Source organism: Euprymna scolopes, chromosome 40 (genome assembly GCF_053919585.1).
Source record: "Euprymna scolopes isolate OS-2025 chromosome 40, ASM5391958v1, whole genome shotgun sequence".
In the NCBI taxonomy this organism is placed as follows: Eukaryota; Metazoa; Mollusca; class Cephalopoda; order Sepiida; family Sepiolidae; genus Euprymna; species Euprymna scolopes.
In genome coordinates this window covers 24,973,095-24,999,208 of record NC_136521.1, presented here as the reverse complement: position 1 = coordinate 24,999,208, position 26,114 = coordinate 24,973,095, and the positions used below count along the sequence as shown (strand labels likewise).

The window sequence follows — 26,114 nt, the reverse complement described above, 5'->3', positions numbered from 1 at the left end:
CATCGACAGTGTGGACATCCTGGCATCAAGCGGACACTGTATTTTGTCAAGATGATTGATCCAGGAGTAGAAAAAAAAGATATCTGAAGAGTGGTGGAAAGTTGCAAGGCCTGCCAATCCATCGACCCAGCTCCAGCACGATAGAAGAAAGGGGAGTTGGGAGTGAGTGGTAAGTGGCAGAGAGTGGGCATGGACATCACACACTATGGTGGCAACCATCTCCTTACCCTCATCGATTGTGGGCCTACATGTTTCGCAGTCTGGAGACTCCTCGGGCGCCAGGACTCTTGCAACATTATTCGCCAGCTGTCATCCGTGTTCTGTGAAAGAGGTGCGCCCGATGAAGTGCTGATGGACAACGACCCAGCCTTTTGCAGCCATCAGATGAGGCAGTTCTTACAAGAATGGGGTGTGCGGCTGCGGCTTAGATGCACTTATGTGCCTTCTGGCAATGGTATAGCTGAGAGAAGCCATCGCAGCATCAAAACAATTGCAGCCAGGAAGCAGTGCACCATCGCAGAAGCTGTGTACTGGTATAATCTCATGCCAAAGGATGGCGTCTCTCCAGGAACGGCACCTGCAAACGCAATCTATCAGTACGGTGTCCGAGAAAAAGGAATCCACCCCGATACAACTGTGGCCACTGAGATAGAACGGAATTGATATGCCAAAGGGGATGCTGTCTGGGTGAAGCCGCCAGGAAACCGATGTACTGACAAGTATAAACGGGGCACAGTGACCGATGTGGTGAGTCAGCAGTGTGTCCAGGTTGATAGCGTACCCCGTCACGTTAGGGACCTACGGCCGGCGACACATGTACCACCTCCAGTGGACGATGAGAGTGACTCTGATTCTGAGACGAGTGGGCCATCGCTTTGGTTTGCACCATCCCTATCAAGCAGTGACTCTGATATCAGTAGCCTCCACGGAGATGAAGCCTTCCCCGACCATCAGGTGATGGATGAGAGCGCACGCGAAGACGAGAGCAGCACTGTCCCCCTTCGCAGAAGCACCCAACAGCGGCGATCGCCACCCCCCTGCCGTCTCTGTGATCATGAGATCAGGGGGGTGTGTGGAGAAAGAAGTGGCTTACCGTTAAAGCGGCTGCGCGTTTGTGCATGCAAAGCACAAATTGAGAATCAAGATGGCGCCCGCATGCGTTTATGTGGAAAAAAGTCTCGGCGAATCTCGTACCCTGATTCCATAAATAACGAGGAAAGGAAAGCGTGACGACAGACGATTTTTAGTCACTAAAGCGAACGGACGTGTGTAAAAGAAGAGGTAGAAGAAAAGAGTGTGGTGAACGAAACAAACAACGACTCGGTTGAAAGTAGACTTGTAACGAACACATGTCCCCTTTTGCTAGGTAGGAAAAATGATCCCTTATTGAATAAATATCGATTGAAAACACAAATTTATGACCGTTCTTGAAAAAGATATTGTCTTTAAAAGACAATAAACATCCCATAATATTTTTAAAAAATATTTTTACTTGTTTACTGTTGTTTTAAAAAAATTAAATTAATTTTTCTAAGTTTTCGTTTTCTACTTAGCTTTGAAAGTTTTTGGTCTTTCAGCTTATTTTAAAAAGTTTATTTAGTTAAAAAAAAAAAAAAAAAAAAAAAAAAAAAAGAAGTAATGTCAAGTGTTACTTATGAACAAAAAATGTCCGATATAAGAGGATCACGTCTTAGGAGGACAATTGCTCAAAAATAGAAAATTAAAGAAAATATTAAGGTAGATATAGTTTTAAAACGAGCCCCACCCCCTCCAAAAGAAAATAAATTGTTATATTTTTAGGTAATAATGCACATCCCATAATATTTAAAAAAATATTTTTACATGTTTATTGTTTTAAAAAAATTAAATTGATTTTTCTAAGTTTTCGTTTTCTACCTAGCTTTGTAAGTTTTGATGTTTAAACTTATTTTAAAGAGTTTATTTAATTAAAAAGAAATAGCAAGTAATGTCAGACTCGAGATTACTTAGTAAATAACTTTTAACAAAAAATGTCCGAAAATGAAAGAAAATACTGAGGCAAATATAGTTTTAAAACGAGCCTCCCCCCACCTCCAAAAGAAAATAAATTTGTATATTAAGTACTGCACAAGTGCCCCCGAAATGATTTTAAACGATACCCTCCCCTCCCGATGTTAAGAATGGCTTTCGAAATAATAACGTTATTATTTCAGCGCGGTACCAAAATTACATAAGACCGTGCTTTCTTTTTTGTTGTTTTGTAATAACACAAGAATTATTTAAACTGAATTAATTCTTCTAAAATGATTGCTTTCTTTGATAATACGTGTTTTCTTTCTTCATTTTTGTTTCGTAATGACACAAAAAGTGTTAAAACTAGAGTATTTTTTTAATAAATATTTGGTTTCGTTTTTCGTATCTTGACTTCGTGATCAAGTTTATTTTTTTTAAGCAAGAGTTAAAAATATTCTTTTTAAATATTATGGGGGTGCATCTTTTAAAAACAATATCTCCTTCAAGAACGGTAATAAAATGTCTTTTTAATCGATATTCATTCAATAAGGGACCAGTTTTCCTACCTAGTAAAAGAGGGGGGGGGGCGGAGTTTTTTGGGTACGAGTTTTCCGGGTACGGGTTTTCCGGAGACGAGTTTTCCGGAGACGAGTTTTCCGGGCACCGTTGTGAAAACGTATCAGATCATCAAACATTTTAAGGTCATATCAGATGCAGGATTTCATTGGATACAAATAGGCCACATTGATGTAGAATCAGAGACAAAAGTCTAATGTCAGCAAATTTTAAAGGAATTCTATATCTATATATCTATAAAAGTGAAAGTGTCTGTCTGTGTGTCTGTCTGCCCGTTTACATTTCCCTACACAATAGCTCTGTCAATTTTCAGTCTACAGACTCGAAATTTGATATACAGCATATTGAGATTTGGAAAAATCTTTGTAATCCGTTTTCGGCCACAAATTTGGCTGTTAAGTGGTCAACGATTTGACCTTGGAGCACTCTACCAAACTCCTCCGCCAATTTCGGGTCTAAACACTTGAAATTTTAGATATAGGTTCCTGGGACATGGATCTAACTTAATAACTTCATTTGAGCCCAAAACAATAAATGTTAATGGGGTCATAATAGGGGTCAAAGTTAAAAAAAAAAAATGACCGCTACAGTTTCTACCAAATTACTAAAGACAATTTCTGGTCTAAACATTTAAAATTTTACATAAAGGATATTCAGAGATAGGGCAAGCTTTTTAATCGGTTTGGGTCGAAAATTTGAGCTACCAATATATAAATGTATGCATGTATGCTTGCATGTCTGCCTAAAACTTTTGACAGAGGCGATGGATTTTCACAAGATCAATATCGTTTTAAGCTCGACTTTTCAGACGACACCTATTGAAAAATTGGCTAAAAACATTAATTTCTTCACCTTCAATTGGCCACTTTTCTACAGGGAGGGATCGCTTTTTTCGCCGATATTGTCGAAAGTCATCCCCTCTTTTCGATTGTCTAGCCTTAATTTAAACCTACGTGACTTTCGGTTTGGTGGTGATCGTAACAGCAAAGACGTCACGTTTTTTCCAGTTCTTTTCCTCCTTCACGGTACAGGTTCGAGCCTGCCTTCCTACTACCACTCTTTTTTTTTTTTGCTCAACATACACCTCCAAACACCCGGGCAACGCCGGGCTGAAATGCTAGCGATGATATATTTTCTATGTCTAAGGTGGCTAATCAGAATCAGGAGTTAACAGTTATTACAGGAGTTTCAAACTGATATCAGAATCAGGAGTTGTAATTTACTTTCAGCCAATTCTTCATCTCTAAAAACTTAAAAAATATATCAGGGGTTTCTTTGCAATTACCCATAGATGGAAAAGATACTTACTGCGAGCATGATCTCAGACATGTTTGGATCTTTTACTTTGGTCACCTGCAACAAAAATTGATTGGATTTAAAAACAATTTACACATGATTTTTATCAAGCAAAACATGTGAGAAGATAATCAGGGACCCCCCTCCCCATTTTGCGTGGAGAGAGGGCAACACAAAAAACAAATTTGGTAATGTGTTTGTTATAAGAAGTAAAATCACGTTTAAATTAATTTGAAAAATTGTGAAAAATTTTTGTTACAGAAAAACAAATTTACAAATAAATTAATCATCAAATTTAACTGACATCAAGTCAATTTTTTAGATTTTTTCGGGAGCCAAAAGAGGGCTTCATTTTCCTAAACAATTCTAATCAAGATCAATTAAAAGAGTAAAAGTTAAAATATCAAATGTGAATATGGGAGGAAAGGAGACAGGAAGTCATTCTTTGATGGAATAAGTCATCTAACTCACCCTATGGGATTTTTGATTTCCAGACAACAAACTTTTATAAAAATTCAACCTTTATTCCATCATGTCTATGGCTTCGGGTTAGACTAACTGTTCATGACATTGCAAAAAAAATATTACCTTCGTAATTCTTTTTTTTATGTCACTCAATCAAGTTTCTGTTTGTGAACAAACTTCTAAAACACAACTTTTAAATAGTATATATATATATATATATATATATATATATATATATATATATACATATATAGATTGATATTTTGTTCATGGTTGTAGAGTAAAAATCAGTGAAAATTACTCAATTCTGATATAAGAACAAACGAAAACAAAATCCTCAATATTAAAATCCTTGAGAATGTGATCATTGTCATTTTTTAAAAGACAAATGACAAAAAAATTGTTCATATTTTATTCTTGTAGACATCTTCTTAGAATTGAATCCTTGAAATTTCGTTCATAATAATAATTTAAAAAACATTGAAGTCATCCTCAAAATATCCTGGTCGGTCCCGTTAGCACTTCCTCACAAACGAGAGCAAGCATCTTAGGTTGCCAACAATCATTCTGTTCTGTCTCTGAAAGGAGGTGGTAATGCTTGAAATATCGATTCCCATTAAAATAATGGGAATTAGTAGCAGTGGTGAATTATATAAACACAAAACATCCAATATGAAATATCGATTCCCATTAAAATAATGGGAATTAGTAGCAGTGGTGAATTATATAAACACAAAACATCCAATATGAAATATCGATTCCCATTAAAATAATGGGAATTAGTAGCAGTGGTGAATTATATAAACACAAAACATCCAATATGAAATATCGATTCCCATTAAAATAATGGGAATTAGTAGCAGTGGTGAATTATATAAACACAAAACATCCAATATGAAATATCGATTCCCATTAAAATAATGGGAATTAGTAGCAGTGGTGAATTATATAAACACAAAACATCCAATATGAAATATCGATTCCCATTAAAATAATGGGAATTAGTAGCAGTGGTGAATTATATAAACACAAAACATCCAATATGAAATATCGATTCCCATTAAAATAATGGGAATTAGTAGCAGTGGTGAATTATATAAACACAAAACATCCAATATGAAATATCGATTCCCATTAAAATAATGGGAATTAGTAGCAGTGGTGAATTATATAAACACAAAACATCCAAACCCTGAGTCTGGGTGGTAATTCAAAAAAAAAATCGAAACAATGCATAATGAAAAACACGGCCATCCTTTTAAAAATGAAAATGCTATGAATAATAGTGTATGTAAATTATTATTCATTACAGAAGATTTCTTAAGCTGGAGTTGGAATTGAATATTTTAAAATTTCAGTAGTCAATCATCAATCTAATGATGATAATAATAATGGAAGTTGTCCAATTTTTTCTGTAATTCTTATAGATTCATTAATCAATGAGACAAATTATTTTAAACAAGATCCAAGGGTTTTTTTAATGTGAGGAAAATCCGATTCCTGAAAAAGAACACTCTGAATTGGGTCAAGAGTAAAAATTATCTTTGTCTAGAAGGATTTTTCTTTCACTGATCAAGGGCAGAAGAAATAAAGTATAATATCAAAACAGAGACTACACTTTGTTTCTATCCAAAAAGCTAAAAGAACTGAATGAATCCTAGATTCATGATATTCTATGCAATTTATACTTTTAGAATATTTCGAAATGTTTAGACAATACAACTTTTTGTCAGTGAAATGTGTGTACAACAGACCATAAACAAAATGGATGATGTCCATTCCCTTCCCTTAAAGTTGTGGAATGACCCAAGAAAACACCACCCATGAAATTGTTAATAAAATTCACAATTCTTTCTGCAATCAAACAATATTTAGTACAAATAAACTTTACTCTATGCATGACTTGTTCATGAAGTTTCAATTTTGATTATCCAACAGTTTTTATTTTATCATCATTCAATAATATGAGGGGATACTTTGATGATCCTTTTATTAATAGAATATGTGATCTTGAATGAACTTGATGCTCATTGAACCATAACCTCTCAATTTTTGTACAGTTTTTGCATGTCTCATAGTAAGATGTGCTTGCAAATTAAATGGCGATAAAAGAAAGATTCTTGGATATTTATTTCCGTGTGTAATATGGACTTTGATGAATCAGATTTTAATGGTTTTTGATGTCTCTACAAAATCACTGCCGTAAGCAGGTTTGAGATTTTAACAGAAAACACACACAAGCCTCTATTTGAAATTAACCGATCATTATCTATTTTTGAAGGTAGCTCCTAGGTGAGTTACATGGATCATACTTATTTCATTTTTATGCAGGAGAGGGGGTAGTAAGTCTTCCTATGAAAAGAAACGTACCAAAGAACAAGTTTTTTTATAGACAAGTTTTTTTATGTAATTTAAAATATCGATAGCTGATATGAATGTGAGTTTTTTTTAGATTTGAGGAGTACAAAAGATAAATGAAAAAACTACAGGCAGATAGTTACGAAAGTTGAAACATAAAGGGGTGTGGTGAACTATCTATATAGTATTTAAAATTATGATGTTTTGGGAGTTTATTTGCATGCATACAGAAGTGTGTGATTGGGTGTCATTATCTATGTTTGATTTTTTTCTGAATCGTGATAAGGGGGCAGAAGTCATCCTTTGAAAATAAATGTATCCACAAAAATTACTACTTAATCTTTACTGTTTGTATGTGGTGTTATTTGAACCCGGACAATGTCGAGTAACCCAACTAATTTGTATATAAAATCTGTTTTACTCCATGAAAAGTGAATTTTTGATCAATGTAAACATAAATGGAAGAGTGTTACTGCCTGAAAGATAATTTACTAACTGTCCAGCCATGAACTTGAGATGCACAAATTGTCTTCATTTATGGTATGCTTGTTTACAAAATATTGATTTAAAATCAGTAAGTGTGAAAGCAATTGCATTCACATTTCTTGTTGAGAATTATTTATTTCTGTTGTGCCCGACAGTTATTTCTTGTAGCAAACAATGCAATTCTAATTAAGTGTTGCAGCAGCTGACACCAAAACCATTTTTTTTGTTCACTTCTTATCCAAATAAATTTGAACCACAATTTATTATTCATACGTTTTTAGGATCATTTAATGATTTATTTAAGAGGACTAAATTGTTTGTAAATGATCCAATTGCCACATTACTTATGAAAATAAGTAAAACTCACCCAAATGTGTAACCATTATTATATCAGTATCATAATGAACCACTATTACTGCAACAGGTGATATAGCGCTCTTTTTTTCTTTTTTTTTTTAAGATTGACTTGAAAGAAATCTCTTACTTTTATATTACTACTAGTCCACTATAGGCTTTATGTGGGTCCATGATTGTTTGTGTATTTTTTACTTTTTCTGATTAAGTTAGTTCCAGGGGCTTATCAAAGTAAGAAAACTTATTTTAAGGCAGAGATAGTAAAAAGTTGAGAGTTCACAGAAAAGTATTTTTTTTAAGATCAAAAAACACTTTTTAAAGTTCACAAAAAAGTTGATTTTTGTCTTTTGAAGGAAACTATAGCCAAAAAAATTTTTATCAAAAAAAAAAAAAAAAATTCCTTTTTTTTTTTTTAAGAACTTCAAATTAGAATTTAGAAGGGGTGGAAATTTGTTTTCACAAAGAATCCAAAGTTTGAAAGAAGTGAGTATCATATTTTATATATAAAAAAATACTCATTTTGCTATAAAGAATTTCATCCTTTCAATCATAAAGTACAGTATCATTAACATTTGTTTTCTTTGTTCAGAATATGTGCCACATAAGCTCAGGTATTTGGAAATAATAAGTTTTAAATAAAAAGGAAGAGTTTTTGTTACGATTCCGAAATTTTTCCCGATACCGATCCAATTTCCGATTCCAATTCGATTCCCGCTTCCAATTCTTTTAATATTTATAAATATTTAATTAGAGACTTTTTTTTTTTTCATAAATTTTCATATTATTACATAAATCCCCTCGTAATTTCCAGGTATATTTTTTCTCAAATGTTTGCCTTGTAAAATTGAAAGACAACAAAAGATTTATTTTGATTTTAAACAAAGCCAAATTGCATTAGTTCATCGTTAGTATACAACATGCTACTTGAAAGTTTTCATAAGCAGTTGAAAATACTCGACAATTAGTAGGTAAAATGAGAAAACGATGTTAGAACAAAATATTAACAATGCCCCCTATTGTTATGAACGAATTTCTAAATAATAATGTTACTATTTGGAAAACCATTTTTAACATGGAGAGGACATTAGGCTTCGTTAACTATTATGTGCCTTCCTTCTATGAATGTTTAAATTTTATTTTAATTATATAAATTTGGTGGGTTATTAAATTGATTTGCTTTGCTGTAAAAAATCTAAAAAATAAACAAAAACGAGATGTTAATAATAACAACTAGCGGGACCTGTGGAAATTCCACAGGTGACTCATTCATATGTAATTGATATTGATGTTGGTATTCATATGTAATTGATATTGATGTTGGTATTCATATGTAATATATTGATGTTGGTATTCATATGTAATATATTGATGTTGGTATTCATATGTAATATATTGATGTTGGTATTCATATGTAATATATTGATGTTGGTATTCATATGTAATATATTGATGTTGGTATTCATGGCGTAAATAGAGATGCTCTGATATTATTGTAACTCTTGTTAAAACTGCAAAAATATTTACTAAGCTAGCAAGAACGCGCAGCATAGCCAGGTTGTAAAGTACACTTAAATATGATATTTTAATTCTTGCAGATTTTGTATATATTATTATAGAGTTAATGTTCTATCGATTTTTATATATTATAAAGTTGCGATTTCAAAAATAAAAAAAAGTATATCCATATGACTTAGGTGCATCAGCTTGAGTTCTTTCAGATATAATCGAAACCAAAACCAAAATTTATGAAATTGTCGATAAACTTATTTATATAAAAACAAAAATAGATCACTGGAGTTTCATCAGCTATAATCGAAATCGAAACCAAAACTTATGATGAATTCTTAGTAAAATTATTTATAAGAAAATAAATGACTTGAGTGCCATCAGCTATAATCGAAACCAAAACTTATGAAGAATTCTTTGTATCCATAATTAAACAATAAGCACTCGGATGTAATCGTGACACACAAAATAAATAACACACACTATCATATTAATATATAGTATTGTTGAAAGTCATAAAAACCACACTCTTTTCCTACTACTAACCCTAGGTATGGGTGGCAATACGAAAAATATAGCAATTACAGGTGATTTTGTGATTTTGCTGATTGGACTTAGAATTTGTGGTAAAAATTACTTAACTGCTTAAAAAGTTATAATGTACCGAAATAGAATCAGTTTACATTATATTTATATGCACAAATTCTAAATTCTAAAATAACGTTTCAGTGTGCTCACACATACTTGCCTAACAAAGTAGAATCTCATGTTTAGGGTATTTTAAATGTAATTGAAAGTTTTTTTTTTTTTTAAGTTAACAAACTTCTCAATGCTTGCCTTTCCAAAGTGTTAATAAACTTGTGAGATTTTCGTTTATATTTTCACTTGTGCCAAAACCACACAAAATATAAGGAAACATGAAATATTTCAAAGGATGTGGTAATTAGACAAAACCAGTACCAGAAAAAAAATTTCAAGCATGTTAAATCTTTGATATTAAAGTCTCAAGTCTCTAATAGACGCCATATAGCCATTTAACAAATAAGTGCAAAAATCTTTTTAAAATCTGTGATATTGAATAGGCAAGTGACCTCTAGAATATTTACTTTGCTTACAATAAAAACTAATAAAAACAAATTAAATTAGGTTTCAAGAGTCTGAGGATTTTCTTGTATCTAAAAGGTGCCATAAAACTTTAATTATTTCAGAAAAAGCCTATGAAAAACATCCCAATGTACAACAGGCGACAACGAAATTTACCCTACCCCCAGAGCATTTAAAATTTGTTAATAATCATATGAACTCCCACTGATGAGGGCAAATAAATATTTTAGCCAATAGATACTAAACGATTACAAAGGCAATAAGGGAAGTTATAAATGATCAATAAATAAAATAAATTAAACTCTGCTAATCAATATTAAATCTGTAAATAAGATTTGTAACGCATTCTGTGGGCCTTCTCAATCTTATGTTGTAAAGGAACTGAAGTTGAAGTCCAATCTAAACGAATTCAAAGTCCAAGGGACAGGAAAGCGGTTCGATCAGTACACACAGACACGGTGACATGCCACCAACACGAACCAGCGTACACAATTACCAACCGGCCGTTCTTTCCTCACTCCTTGCCTTCCAAAACGACCTGAATTTATAGTTGTCGAAGACCAACTCATTTGCATATATGCACGAGATTTTGCGATAGTTTCCGAGATCATGCCATTACAAAACGCCGTCGGCGCCATCTTGGAATTCTTTTCTTATCCTAGCTTCGCAGCGATGACAAAGCACACACGCACACCTAGGGCGTTTGAACGGTAAGCCCTCATTTTCACAGCTTTTGCCACACTCCCCCCTGATATCATTATCACAGAGGGGGCAGGGAGGCGGCGACCTCCTTCTTCGGGTGCTTCTATGGAGAGGGGCAGACAGGGAGCCTCGTCTTCAGTTGAGCTCCCGTCCGCGGTCTGGGGATCAGTGAACCAGAGGCTGCCAATTTCAGTGCTGTCGTCGTCCGATGAAGCCGGCGTATACCAGAATGATGGTCCACTGGTCGTGGAACTCGTTTCACTTTCGTCACCGAGCGGCGGCTGCGCCTGTGATGCCGCTCGCAGGTCCCTGACGTGTCGGGGCACCCCATCAATCCGCACGGCTTGCGGGCTGATAACCTCTGTAACACGCCCGGTTCCATAGCACGTGGTGGATCTGCCATGGGGGTTCTTAACCCAGACGATGTCTCCCACTTTGATACTATCTCGTGTCGCCTCTGGCTTGGGTAGAGGGCTGGTCTCTAACCCTTTCACCCTGACATGGTACCGGTGCAGCGCCTCAGCCAGCGCGGTAGAGGGCGAGACATCGTCCTTAGGGGTGACATTGTACCAGTATAGCACTTCAGGCACTGTACACCCCTTCCTAGCTGCCATGGTCTTGATGGCCCGGTGGTTCCGTTCCACGATCCCGTTCCCGCTAGTCACATGGACGCACCGAAATCGTAGTCGTACACCCCAGCCGTCTGTGAACTGCTTGAACTGCCCGCTAGCAAAAGCGGTGCCGTTGTCGGTTAGTATTTCGGAAGGAGGGCCACGCTCAAGGAAGACACTTTCCAGTTCCCGGACAACGGCGGCCGCGTCCTGTCGGCAAAGTGGCCGCCACAACGCAAACCTAGACGGTCCACAGTCAATTATCGTCAAAAAATCCCCGCCGTTGTGGTGGGTCACGTCCACCGTGAGCCTGTCCCAATTGTTCTTTACGCTCAGTTTTCCCTTCTTCCACCGGGCAGGCGCCGGATTGATCGACTTGCAGATTTCACAACTCCTCACCATTGATTCTACCTCCTTCCTTGACACACAGGGGTCGACCAATCTAGCGAAGTAAAGAGTTTGGTTTACACCGGGGTGCTCACTCTGGCAATGGACGTCAGCAACATGGTTTGGTTTGAATCGACACCCCACCGCGGCGCAATTCACAGGTGCTGGTTCTTCCATTTCTTTCGGCAGGTCCAGCCAACAGCGCGGCACTCTGGTCAGCCGATCCGCACGATTCTGACAGGACTGTACTAGCGTCACATCCATGACCAGGTTGTATTCCTTGATGGTTTTGGTTAGGGTAGCAAGCCGCCTCCGTATGAGCATTTCGCCAATCATGCCTTTCCACTCAAGGCATTGGTCATCCACCGATACACACATGTGGAGTCTGTAACGATGTGCAGGACTCTGGCCTGCCACTGTAGCGCCAGGTTGATCCCCTTCACTGTAGCATCGAGTTCAGCCAGGTTGATGTGCCTGGTGTCATTTTCTGGCTGAAGCCAGCAGGCATCTTCCACGATAGATCTGTTGACCACCAGAGCAACACAGAGGGCGAGCAAGCTGGCATCCACCCGAACCGTAAACTCGCTCCTGTAGACGCACCATTTCCCTTGCACCGGATCGTCCTCGGAGACTCTGGCCAAAGTCTTCTCTAGCATTTTCCGCAGGGCGGGGTCGCGCAGCTCATCGTCCCACCCGGTTGACATGGAAGTCGCTCGTCGCTTTATGGCCGCCACCGCCACCCGGAGCCACCCACACATGGGGAAGTGGCCCACCAGTTTCCCACAGATGGAGAAGACGCACCGACACGTGACGCTAGTTGGGACTTCTGGGATGTCACCACCTCTTCCCCAGCGGAGTCCGTCTGCGCTGCCGCTCACGCGCAGGCCAAGCACCTTCGTCCCATCTCACAGTCGCTCCAGCTCCTTGCACGTTAGCCCGAAGCTTTCAAAGTGTTCTTTAACCTTCTGTGCAGGTATGAAGCTCTCGTTCACGTAGATGTCATCGATATATGATGATGTCGCTTGTTGCACGGCTTCGTCCTGACGGCGGATCGCCCGCATGATTGCCGTCATGATGTTTGGGACGATGTTCAGGCCAAACCCTAGCTTCGTCAAGCAATAACGTGTCCCTTTAATCTTAACCGTCTGGTACGGCCACAGCGATTTTTCGACGCGTATCTGCAAGTAAGCTCTTCGCAAATCCAATATTGCTGCGTCCGCCCCTTGTTGCCACCACTCTCTCAGTTTGTGTGCACAGACGTCTGCACCCGCCGTGTGTGGGTCAATATGCTCGTTGAGTTCCCGTTAGTCCATGCCGGGTCGGACTTTTTGTTTGTTCTCCTGCCTGATAGCCGTCAGGGGAATCAACCCCTTTGGGGGCCCAAGTTCATCTTCCGGGTACGGGACCAGCCAGCCATTGTCCTTCCAAACCTGGAGCTCTGCCTCGTACTGCCCCCTAAGATGTGCAGGAGGAGGATACTCCACCAGCCGATTCCGCAGGAACACTGGTGGCTGGTCACCCGACCACTTCCAGGACACGGTGTAGGCGTTCGTGCCCCTGTCGTATTTTGCGTGGAAGTCGGGTTCATCAAGAGTGATGGCTGCACAGACCGGTGTCTCAAGTTGGGAGAACCTTACATCACCGGCGCCGTTTATGGTGATTCCGCCCAGCCGTGTAATGGAATCTATTCCAAGAAGAAGGTTGCACCCCAGTAGTTCCCCGTCAACCACTAACGCCTTCACAGCCACCGGGGGGGGGCCACTGCCAATGCTTACGTAGACCTCGCTCACCCCACTACACATCAGCGAACCTCTGCCAACGGTTAGTACTGGGACCTTCCGCTCCTTCCATGCGGTGCAATATCCCTTGCGTATCAGGGTTTGGGTGCACCCGGTATCAACCAGCGCTGAGCGTTTGCACCCGTCAACACTCACAATTACTTCAGGGGTGCCTTGTTCACAGCCGCTTTGGGGAGGGTGCTGGCGGACACGCCCGAGCTAAATGGCCTGGCTTGCCGCAACGGTAACAACGCACCCACTTCCGTGCTCCATAATCCAGGGTGCCCTTCGCGTCACTCCTACAATCCCTGGCGAAGTGGTTGGGGCCGCCATATTTATAGCATCGTCGGCCCTCTACAGGCGATTCCAATGCCTCAACTGCCGCCGAGACTGGCTCCTCCTTGTCCTTCATGATGTTTCGGGCTCTAGCCAATAGCTCCTCTAATCCAAGCTCATTGAGCTTCGATGACGCCCACAGCAGTCGACTGGTGCTTTCCGGGAGCCCAGACAGGAAGGCGCACGCCAATTTACGGTCGCTTGCACCTCTGAAGGGGGTAGCAAGCTTCTTCAGGTCGTCCAGATAGAGATCCACCGTCTCCCCTGGCCCAAGCCGTCGTCCAGAAAATTGCCGCCAGGCAACAAAAGGGTCCGCTCCAAATGCTCCGTACAACGCCTCTTTAATTTGTTCCATAGTCGCGTCATCCCTGAGCTGCTGATACACAGCATAGGCCCCCTTGGTGAGCCTAAGTGGGATGACTATAGCTGGGTCCTTTATCTTGCTCAACCGGCAAACACGTTCGGCTTTCTCTAGCTATTCGACCACCGAAGGTCTGTCCGGGAAGCCGTCAAATTCTGGGATCAATTTCAGGTCGAACTTGTCCATACCGGAGATATCCGCCGAAATAGCTTGAAGTTGAAGTCCAATCTAAACAAATTCAAAGTCCAAGGGACAGGAAAGCGGTTCGATCAGTACACACAGACACGGTGACACGCCACCAACACGAACCAGCGTACACAATTACCAACCGGCCGTTCTTTCCTCACTCCTTGCCTTCCAAAACGACCTGAATTTATAGTTGTCGAAGACCAACTCATTTGCATATATGCACGAGATTTTGCGATAGTTTCCGAGATCATACCATTACAAAACGCTGTCGGCGCCATCTTGGAATTCTTTTCTTATCCTAGCTTCACAGCGATGACGAAGCACACACGCACACCTAGGTCGTTTGAACGGTAAGCCCTCATTTTCACAGCTTTTGCCACAGGAACAACTTCTAATAAAAAAGCAATTTGTGCTTGTTTTATTTTTTATTTAAAAATTTTAAAGAATCCATTTGGAATCCGAAATTAGACTATAATTTTTCTGATTCCGATACCGAATTTGATACCCCAAAAAGATCTGATTTTTCTGATTCCCGAAACCGATTAATCGTCCCCACATTACTTGTTACCATTTAAATTATATTATTTTTGGACGTTTTATTAGAACAAATGCATCCTTAGTGCCTAGTACATCATTAGAGATATTTAATTTTCCTATTATAAACTCCCTCCGAATTAAGAGCTATTTTAGTATAGTTGGTATAAGTTAATAATAGTTCTGGAGCAGGGGTAATCAACCATTTCATTCCATGCACCATTATTTTTTGAAAATCAATTTCGATGAACCACACAAACATCCACTTCCTTCTTTGTTTCAAAATATATCCTAACATGGTCATATTTTGAAGTTATAACAACATATATTTATTTGAAAATTTATTTAAAAAACATATGCTTTCTAGCTTTGTATTATACCAACAATAAAAACAAATATTGTGCAATTTATTTAAAAAGCATATGCTCTCTGACTTTGTATTATATCAACGATGACAACAAACATTGTCTATTTTATTAAAAAAACATATGCTCTCTGACTTTGTATAACTGGAAATGTTTTCTCAATAATAAAATCATTCATCAATGATCTCTAAATCTACATCAATCTACATCAATGATCTCCCAAAACACATACTTAATTCATTCGTTGATATCTATGCTGATGACACGACCATCTACGGCAACACATCAAAGGCCGTAAATGACAAAGCTCTCTTTGATTCCCTCTCCTCTGATCTTGAGCGCGTCGTTCAGTGGGGGAAGAGATGGCTGGTTACTTTTAATGCATCTAAAACCAAGCTCCTAACTTTACATCATCAACGCTCTGTTCCTCATCTAGCATCAATTGAAATGGATGGCTCTCGTCTTGGGGAGGCTTCATGTTTTGACAAGCTCCTGGGTTTGACCGTTACTCCTGATCTGAAATGGAACATGTATATAAAGTGGGAAAATGGTAGGATCCTTCTACCGCTCCAGAAGATATCTCACTACTGATGCAATTCTCTATCTCTATAAAAGCCAAGTACGTCCAAAGATGGAGTACTGCTGTCACTTCTTGGCTGGAGCTTCAAAAAACAGCCTATCCTGCCTTGACAAAGTACAAAATAGACTTCGTGGCTTAGTGGGGGAAACTCTCTTCTCTTTCCTGCAACCTCTCTCCCACAGAAGAGACGTTGCGAGCCTGTCTTTGTTTTATCGTTATTTCCATGGCAAGTGCCCGTCCGAGCTCCAATCTCTGATCCCCCCCTCGCCAATCTTTCATGATAAACCCCCGTCTAGCTAAAACCACTGTCAGTAATTTCCCCCACTCTTTATCTGTGCCTAAATCAAAACGTAGATTCCATGAACATAGCTTTTTTCTGAAAAGTGCACGCCTGTGGAATTCTCTTCCGTTTGCCTGTTTCCCACCTGACTACAACTTGGACGTCTTCAAGTCCAACATAAACAAATTCCTGATTAATCACCTCCTTAAGTAAGACACTTTATCAAATCTCCAATACCAACTATTACTACGATATTATCCCATTGATTATTGTACTAAAAATAACCCTTATCCCCGAGTGGCTTATGAGCCTTGATAAGTGGTGATCCCCCCCCCCAAAAAAAATATATATATATTTAAAAAACATGTCCTCTCTGACTTTGCATTAAATCAACCATAAAAACAAACATTGTCTAATTTATTTAAAAAACATATGCTCTCTGACTTTGTATAATATCAACAATGACAACAAACATTGTCTAATTTATTTAAAAACATATGCTCTCTAACTTTGTATTATATCAACAATGACAACAAACATTGTCTATTTTATTAAAAAACATATGCTCTCTGACTTTGTATAATATCAACAATGACAACAAACATTGTCTAATTTATTTAAAAACATATGCTCTCTAACTTTGTATTATATCAACAATGACAAGAAACATTGTCTATTTTATTAAAAAACATATGCTCTCTGACTTTGTATAATATCAACAATGACAACAAACATTGTCTAATTTATTTAAAAACATATGCTCTCTAACTTTGTATAATATCAACAATGACAACAAACATTGTCTAATTTATTTAAAAACATATGCTCTCTAACTTTGTATTATATCAACAATGACAACAAACATTGTCTATTTTATTAAAAAACATATGCTCTCTGACTTTGTATAATACCAACTCTAGAAGTGTAAGTCATGTTTAGTTTCGGAACAGTTTCCGATGGTTCGTTGTTCTAAACAAGTCTTGAGAGGTGACTGGTTTGCAGTAGACAAAACAGTTTCCGATGGTTCGTTGTTACACACAAGTCCTGAGAGGTGACTGGTTTGCAGTAGACAGTTCCACAGAGCAAAATATTCTTACCGTGTCGAGACGGAAAAAACATGCGAAATTGCTACAGAAAAGGTTTAATATTTATGGAGCAATTTTGGTTTCTGATTGGTTGGTAGCAGAACGTGAATTAATTTGATTAGTCAGTTCCTAGCAGCATCGTTTATAAATAGAATTGCCCGACTGTGTGGGATCATACCCCATTATGATATCAAAAATATTGCAACATCCCCCCCCTATTTTTTATAATGGGGAAGTCACTTGTGTTTGTTCTGCTCAAAAATAAATATATATTTTTTTATATTCAATTATACATAACAAAAATTAGAAATCATTTGGATCTTAAAATTTTAGCATGTAAAAAGACGCCATTTTTAATTGTGTTCAAATGTCAAAACAAAATATATGTGTACAGAGAAGAGAAATAAAAGAAATGGAAAGTATTTTAACCTTAAAAAGGGGTGGGTATGTGAAAAAGAAGCCATTTCTTAAATTTGATTATGCAGTTTTGTAAAAAAAAGAAAAGAAAAAACGCATACATATAAATAAATATACATAAAAATGAACATACATGCAATATGTACCCGTTTAAAGAGTTTTTTGTTTTGTTTTGTTTGTTTGTTTTTTTGTTTGTTTTTTTGTTCATTAAAACAATGCAAAAAAATAGGACATTTTTGAAAAATAAGAAAGAAAACTAATGTGCACAAAAAAAATTAATAAAAGTCAATTGCAATTTCTGCGCGCCTTAAAATAAGCATGCAAAAAGTTTTTTGTCGAAAAGTAAAATTACAAAGAAGAGGTTTTTAAAAAAGTGACTTTTTTTTGTTGTTTTATTTCAGCAAAAGTATTAGTTAGGCATTAGTAGGTTAAAGTGGTAATACAAATAAAATGGATATAGTTTAACGTCTTGTCTAGGACTAATTTTTTTTTTTTTTATATATAGAAATTTATATACATACAGGGCTGTGAAAAAAAATTATTCAGTCGAATCCCCCAACAAGTTTTGAGAAAAAATGCTTTAACTTTATTCTTGTTGCGGGTTTCGTGAATATATCAGCGATATTTTGTTCTGATGATATGTAATTCAAAATAATGGATTCCTTTTTCACCTCGTTTTTTTATGAAATGGTATTTTATATCTATATGCTTAGATCTTTGGTTGATTATCGTGTTCTGTGCTAAGACTATACTGGCTTGATCATCACAATTAATTACTACGGGGCTTTTACTTAATTCTGGCTCTAAAATAGTCTTTAGGATATTTTTAAGGTAGAGTGCTTCCTGGGTCGTGTGTGCGATCGCGATAAATTCTGCTTCACACATAGAGAGAGATACAATCTGTTGCTTTTTAGATTTCCATGAAATAATACGCTCATTTTCTAAGAGTCTGAAACAATATCCAGATATACTTTTTCGATCTTCGTCGTTTCCCCAATCTGAATCCGAAAACCCTTCTAATTTTAGGGGATTTCTTGATTTTCTAAATACTAACTTCTGTTCTTTAGTTCCTTTTAAATAATGCAGGACTTGTTTAGCTCTGTTTAAATCCTTCATTGTCAGTCGTGATAATTTTTGTGACAGTTTTGTTACTGTATAGCATATGTCGGGTCTGGTTGCAGTCATACAAGACTACCTATAATTTTGCAGTATTGTTTATCATTTATTACCGATAATTATCACGGTATTGTTTATCATTTATTATTTCAGATTCTGTGTGTATATTTTTATTAATATCATTTTCGACTGGTGTAGAGCATTTCTTGCACTCTCCCATTCCAAATTTTAATAGTATTTTGTCGATGTATCTCGATTGATTCATCGTAACAAGTCACAGCTTTGAGTAAATTCTATCCCCAAAACAAGTAACAAGTAACAGCTTTGAGTAAATTCTATCCCCAAAAACCAGGATATTTTGCCAAGATCGGTCATTTTGAATCTTTTACTTAATTTCTTCTTAACATCGGTTAACATTATGTCACAATTTGATGCGATTAAAATATCATCGACCCACAAAACCAAAATCAGTAGTTTATCGTCTTTGTGTTGGGTATATAAACAGAGTTCTACAGTGCATTGTCTAAATTGTTGTTTAATAATATAATCATGAAATACTGTATTTCAACACTGAGCACTCTGCTTTAGACCATATAATGACTTGTTAAGTCGCCACACGCTATTTTTATTTTTACCTCTGGAAGGGTAATATAAATTTCACAGTCTATTGGGGCATTCAAATAAGCATTTTTTACGTCCATTTGATGGATGTTTAGGTTATATTGTGATGCCATTTGCAGTAAAATTCTGATTGTCATTAGGTTTGTGGTTGGTGAAAGCGTAGAAAAATATTCTATACTGTAAATCTGAGAGTACCCTTTAGCAACAAATCTAGCTTTGTATTGTTCTACGGCTGATGCTGTAGTCTTTTTTGTAAAGACCCATCTTGTAGAAATAACATGTTTATCTTTTGGGAGAGGTACTACCGTATAGGTATCATTTTTGGTTAAGGCATCTATTTCTTTTTTCATGGCAATTTTCCATTCATCACAATGTTCTGAATTAATTGCTTCGTTAAAGCTTTTTGGCGCATTTTCCATTGAATAGCAACAGTCGATTTGATAATCTTTTATATTGTCGACCACAAAAAAATCGTGTCGCCTTCTATTTCTTTTGGGATATCTTTTGCCTTTATCATTATCATCATCATCATGGATACTCTTGTCTCCGTCATTTTTATTGTCTTCGTTTGTTTTAATTATTTGAGGGAATATAATTTCATCTTCTTCATATGATGGGTTTTCGTCTGTAAAATTAAAGTTGTCTGTGAATTTTACACATCGGATTCTTTTTATTTTATTTTTCTCTGGAAAAAATACTAAATTGGCTGAACTGTTTTTATCATATCCAAGAAATATGCCTCTGTCGGCTTTAATATTCAATTTACTCCTTTTATCTATATATGCGAAGCAAGTTGAACCAAATATATGCATTCTGCTTAAATTTGTTTTTTTACCACAGAAAGATTCATATGAAGTTTTAGATAGTGTTTTGTTAAAGCACCTGTTGCGTATATAGGCTGCTGCCATAAGTGCGTACGTCCAGAGGTTTTTGGGGAGTTTTGATTCAATGAGTAGGCATCTTGCCATTTCAAAAAGTGTCCGCCATGCTCTTTCAGCAGTCCCGTTTTGGTGTGGGGATCGAGGAGCTGATTTTCATGCCTGATATGATGGTTAATTAGTAAAAGTTCAAAGTCTTTATTGGTGAATTCCGTACCGTTGTCAGAGCGAATACACTTGACTTCACCGTAGGGAGCCATGTCGGCTAGATATTTTTTAGTTGCTAGCAGGGTATCAGATGTGTTCTTTAAAAAGTAAACCATTATTAAACCTGAATGCTCATCTACGAAATTCCACACATATCTATAATGTTCTCTGGCCATCGGTTCCACGAGACCATTCAAGTCACAATGCACCATTGATAGGATTTTTTTTTTTTTTTTTTTTTTTTTTCTGGTATCTTGCTTTGATAGTTGATGTCATGCGTACAGACGTCGCAGTTGAAGTTTTTTGATGTTTGTATTTTCATTCCATCAACTACAGTCGGCAACTTTTTGATATCAGGAATATTGCAGTGTCCAAGAATTTTATGCCATGTCTGTAGATCATGGCAGGCGGTTTTTGATGGGACTACGCTATTTAAATAATATACTCTTCCATTTTCTTTAATGTCGAATACAGTTCCATTCAGGTATACCAGTTTTGATTTATTGGGGCTAAAGTTTATATTTGTACCTTGTTTTGTGGCAGCTTGTACAGAAAATATATTTTGTTTAAATTTTGGGATTAGAAGAGCGTTTTCTAGAATACAGAAACATAGTTCACCTTTATTGTTCCTTAGCGAGATTTTAGCATCACCTCTTTTCAAAACGATATCATTTACTCAACTCCCGTCAGCCAGTCCTACAAAATGATTTTGTGGCTTAAAGTTGGGGTCAAAATTGATAAAATCAGATTCCTTTGTAATCAAATGTGCCATGGCCCCACAATCGACAAGAAAATTATTATTGTTTGTTGAAGCATTAAACGTACACAAAAATAAAAATGTATGTTCGCTAACAGAGCTCTTCACATTTTTAATGGAGTCGCCATTTTGAGTCTTGTATCTACATTGGAAACTCTTGTGATTAGGTCGTCCACAATTATAGCAAATAATTTTTGTACTTTTCTTAGGAGAAAAATTGTTTTTGGCAAAGTTGCGGTTTTTATTCCTGGCATGGGTATATTTTAATTTTGGTGTTTTTATGTGTGTATTTTAAAATTTTATGATATTTGTGAATTCGTTTTTTTTTTGTGATCATTTTTTCAGTTTCTTCGTGACTTCTGAGTGCTACCTTGAATTGGCTAAAAGTCATGGGTCTTTCTTTCTGGGTTATCAAGGTGGTAAATGGCTTAAAATCACTCGGTAATCCCTTAAGGACCATAGAAATTAACAGACTGTCACTTATAACTTCACCAGACATTTTTAAAGAATTTGCAGTCGTTTCGGCTCTTATAATATAATCAGTAATAGTTTTGGCTTCCATTCGTTACAGAGAGGTCAGTTCAGTGTATAAAGAAATAATTTTGGGTTTTCCTTTCGATAAATAATGTTCTCTGAATATGTTTAATGCTTTGCAGCCGTCGTCCAGGGCTTCTCTCATTACCAGTGATAGATTCGGTCATCTAAACACTGTATTAATTCCGCAAAGACATTGCGTGCTTTTCAATGAAGTCGGGGTCGTTTCTGTTTTCAGATTGTGTTTGTAGTACTTTGTGTAGATTTTGGGTTCATAGATATCCTAGAAATTTAACTTGCCACAATTCGAATTTTGATTCGCATCCATCGAAATAAAGACGCACGCTGAGCGCATAACCTCTAGAAATGTAAGCCATATTTAGTTTCAGAACAGTTTCCGATGGTTCTTTGTTCTAAACAAGTCTTGAGAGGTGACTGGTTTGCAGTAGACAGAACAGTTTCCGATGGTTCGTTGTTACACACAAGTCCTGAGAGGTGACTGGTTTGCAGTAGACAGTTCCACAGAGCAAAATATTCTTACCGTGTCGAGACGAAAAAAACATGCGAAATTGCTACAGAAAAGGTTTAATATTTATGGAGCAATTCTGGTTTCTGATTAGTTGGTAGCAGAACGTGAATTAATTCGATCCTTCAGTTTCTAGCAGCATCATTTAAAAATATGGTATCAAAAATATTGCAACACCACCATAAAAACAAACATTGTCCAATTTATTTAAAAAACATGTGATCTCTAACTTTGTAATATACCAACCATAAAAACAAAAATTGTCTAATTTACTAAAAAAACATATGCCCTCTGACTTTGTATTATATCAATAATAATGTCCAATTTATTTAGAAAGCATATCCTCTTTGACATTGTATTATATATACAATAATGTCCAATTTATTTACAAATCATATCCTCTCTCACTTTGTAATTATATCAACCATAATATCACATTTATTTACAAATCATATCCTCTCTCACTTTGTACTATATCAACTATTACGTCCAATTTATTTACAAATAATATCCTCTTTAACATTGTATCATATATACAATAATGTCCAATTTATTTACAAATCATATCCTCTTTAACATTGTATCATATATACAATAATGTCCAATTTATTTAAAAATCATATCCTCTCTCACTTTGTAATTATATCAACTATTACGTCCAATTTATTTAAAAATCATATCCTCTTTGACGTTGTACAGTCAGAGAGGATATGATATTTAAATAAATTGGACCTTATTTTTGATACAATACAAAGTTAGAGAGAATATGAGTTGTCAATAAATTGGACGTTATAGTTGATGCAATACAAAGTCACAAAGGATATGATTTTTAAATAAATTGACCATTATGGTTGATATATACAAAGTCAGAGAGTATATGATTTTTAAATACATTGAGCATTATAGTTGACAAATCATATCCTTTCTGACTTTGTATGGTATCAGCCATAATGTTCAATTTATTGACAAATAATATCCTCTCTGACTTTGTATTACATCAACTATAATTTCCAATTTATTTAAAAATCATATACTCTTTGACTTTGTATTATATCAATTATAATTACAAATTTATTTACAAATAATATCCTTGCTGACTTTGTATTATATTAACTATAATGTCCAGTTTATTTAAAAATCATATCCTCTCTGACTTTTTCTTATATCAACTCTCGAAGTGTAAGCCATTTTGAGTTTCAGAACAGTTTCAGATGGTTCGCTGTTACACACAAGTCCTGGGAGGTGACTTGTTTGTAGTAGACAGTTCCACAGAACAAAATATTCTTACCGTGTCGAAACCCGGGAAAGAACATGTGAAATTGCTCCAGAAAAGGTTCAATATTTATGAAGCAATTCTGGTTTCTGATTGGTTGGTAGCAGAACGTGAATTAATTTTATTCGTCAGTTCTTAGCAGCATCGTTTATAAATAGAATCGTCCGACTGTGTGGGAGCATACCCCATTATACACCCAAAATATTGCAACATCAACTATAATGTCCAATTTCTTTAAAAATCATATTCTCTCTTACTTTGTATTATATCATCTAAAATGTCCAATTAATTTAAAAATCATATGCTCTTGGACGTTGTATTATGTCATCTATGATGTCCAATTTATTTAAAAACCATATCCTCGTTGACATTGATATTATATCAACTATAATGTCCAATTTATTTTTAAATCATATGCTCTCTGACTTTTTATTATATCAACTATAATATCCAATTTATTTACAAATCATATCCTCTCAGACTTTATATTATATCAACTATAATGTCCAATTTATTTACTAGTCATATCCTCTCTAACAACCAATAATATCACATTTATTTACAAGTCATATCCTCTCTAACTTTGTAATTATATCAACCATAATATCACATTTATTTACAAATCATATCCTCTCTAACTTCGTAATTATATCAACCATAATATCACATTTATTTGCAAATTGTATTATATCGACTATAATGTCCAATTTATTTACAAATCATATCCTCTTTCACTTGGTTTTATCAGTAATAATGTCCAATTTATTTACAAATATTTTCTTCTCTGACTTTGTATTATATCAACTATAATGTCTAATTTATTTAAAAATCATATCCTCTTTCACTTTGTATTATATCAACTAAAATGTCCAATTTCTTTACAAATAATATCCTCTCTGACTTTGTATCATATCAACCATAATGTCCAATTTATTTAAAAATAATATCCTCTCTGACTTTGAATTATAACAATTGTAATGTCCAAATTATTTCAAATCACGTCCTATTTGACTTTGTATTATATCAACTATAATGTCCTATTTATTTTAAAAAATTATTTACAAATCCTATCCTCTTTGACTTTATATTATATCAACTATAACATCCAATTTCATTCACAATCTTTTTTGTATTGTATTAACAATAATGTCCAATGTATTTAAAAATCATATCCTCTTTGACTTTGTATTATATCAACCATAATGTCCAATTTATTTAAAAATCATATCCTCTCTGACTTTTTTATTATATCGACTATAATGTCCAATTCATTTAAAAATTATATTATCTCTTACTTTGCATTATATCAACTATAATGTCCAATTTATTTACTAGTCATATCCTTTCTTGTTTTCTATTATATCATCCATAAGGTCCAATTCATTTAAAAATTATATCCGCTCTGACTTTGTATGATATCAACCATAATGTCCAATTTATTGAAAAATCATTTCCACTCTAACTTTGAAAATGTTTGATCATACTCACAATCGATTGTGGTTTTAAAAATATTTTACTATAATTCTATAATTTTTAGAGAAAAATACAGACTTTTGGCACAAATATCACGAAAATCACTTTTTTTAGGAATACATTTGGAAGTTTGCCATATCTTGGATAACATTTTTTAGAAACTGTGCTTGAAGCTCAAGAACTGGCATAACATTTAGAAACATTAAACTGGGAAAATGACACTTCAACTATTAGTAACGCATTACTTTTGAAATATTATCAAATGACATGTTTGGGAAAAGAACATTTTTTGATTTTTTGCCATTTTTTTTTTTAAGATTCTTAAAATTTTAGTTATTTCTGGTAAGTAATTGTATACATGCAGCAACCATGAATGAACATTTAATAGAGCTGTTAAGTGTTCAGACTGTTTTTTTTATTCCATCCTGATTTTAAAAGTTAAATTGGCGGTTCATAAAAATAATAAAACCAAAAATGCCTCTACAATTACAATTTTTTATTTAAAAAAAATATTTTTAAAAAGCTTTTATTCACCCTAAACAAGCTATATTGCAATTGAAGCGTAAGGAGATACTATGATAGGAACCAGATTTATTAGAAAAAAACCTGGGTGAAGAGTTGAACAAGAAGCTATTTGTTTGTAACATTTAAATTTTTGTATGTTTGTATAGTTTGGGAAATAGAGAACAAGAAGGCACGCTATCATAGCAAAAAATATTCTGGCATTTTGGAATCTCAAGAGAATGTGAGGACAACTTTAAGGGACTGTTTTTGTTTTTTTTTTACAAATCAAATGGGATCAAAATTTTAAAGTGCTGAGAAATTCCTATATACTAGAAAAAAATGCCATTAACTTTGGCCCTAAAATTATCATCCATGTTCTGCTGATTAAGAATAACAAATATCAATTGTGACTTTTGCATAGATTGGGTGCAGAAAAGTTGAATATTTTTTGCATCAGCTATTG

General features: G+C 35.7%; 2 protein-coding genes across 8 annotated transcripts in view; both read right to left on the bottom strand.

The window, feature by feature from the left end:
- Positions 1-26,114, bottom strand: part of LOC145265438 (RNA-binding protein 1-like) — a 616,457-nt gene that overhangs the window by 276,946 nt on the left and 313,397 nt on the right. For all 7 annotated transcript variants that reach the window (XR_013864651.1, XR_013864653.1, XR_013864652.1 and 4 more), the window contains exon 2: positions 3,877-3,921. Coding sequence is in view for 4 of the 7 variants with exons in the window: in XM_080121280.1 (XP_079977406.1) it covers positions 3,877-3,897 (21 nt within the window). In the remaining 3 variants the exon portion in view is untranslated. The remainder of the gene's footprint in view (positions 1-3,876; positions 3,922-26,114) is intronic.
- LOC145265645 (uncharacterized) lies at positions 7,843-12,173 on the bottom strand. The gene is made up of 2 exons (XM_080121712.1): positions 10,902-12,173; positions 7,843-7,884 (listed from the first exon to the last, which is right to left on the bottom strand). Exons 1-2 carry the CDS (start codon positions 12,171-12,173, stop codon positions 7,843-7,845), a joined length of 1,314 nt encoding a protein of 437 aa, XP_079977838.1.

Coding starts and splice junctions, on each gene's coding strand:
- LOC145265645 (XM_080121712.1), bottom strand. CDS start 12,173: ATGATTGGCGAAATGCTCATACGGAGGCGGCTTGCTACCCTAACCAAA. Junction 7,885..10,901: donor GCCGCCTCCCTGCCCCCTCT/GTGATAATGATA, acceptor TTTTGGCTATAG/TTTCCTTCAAAAGACAAAAA.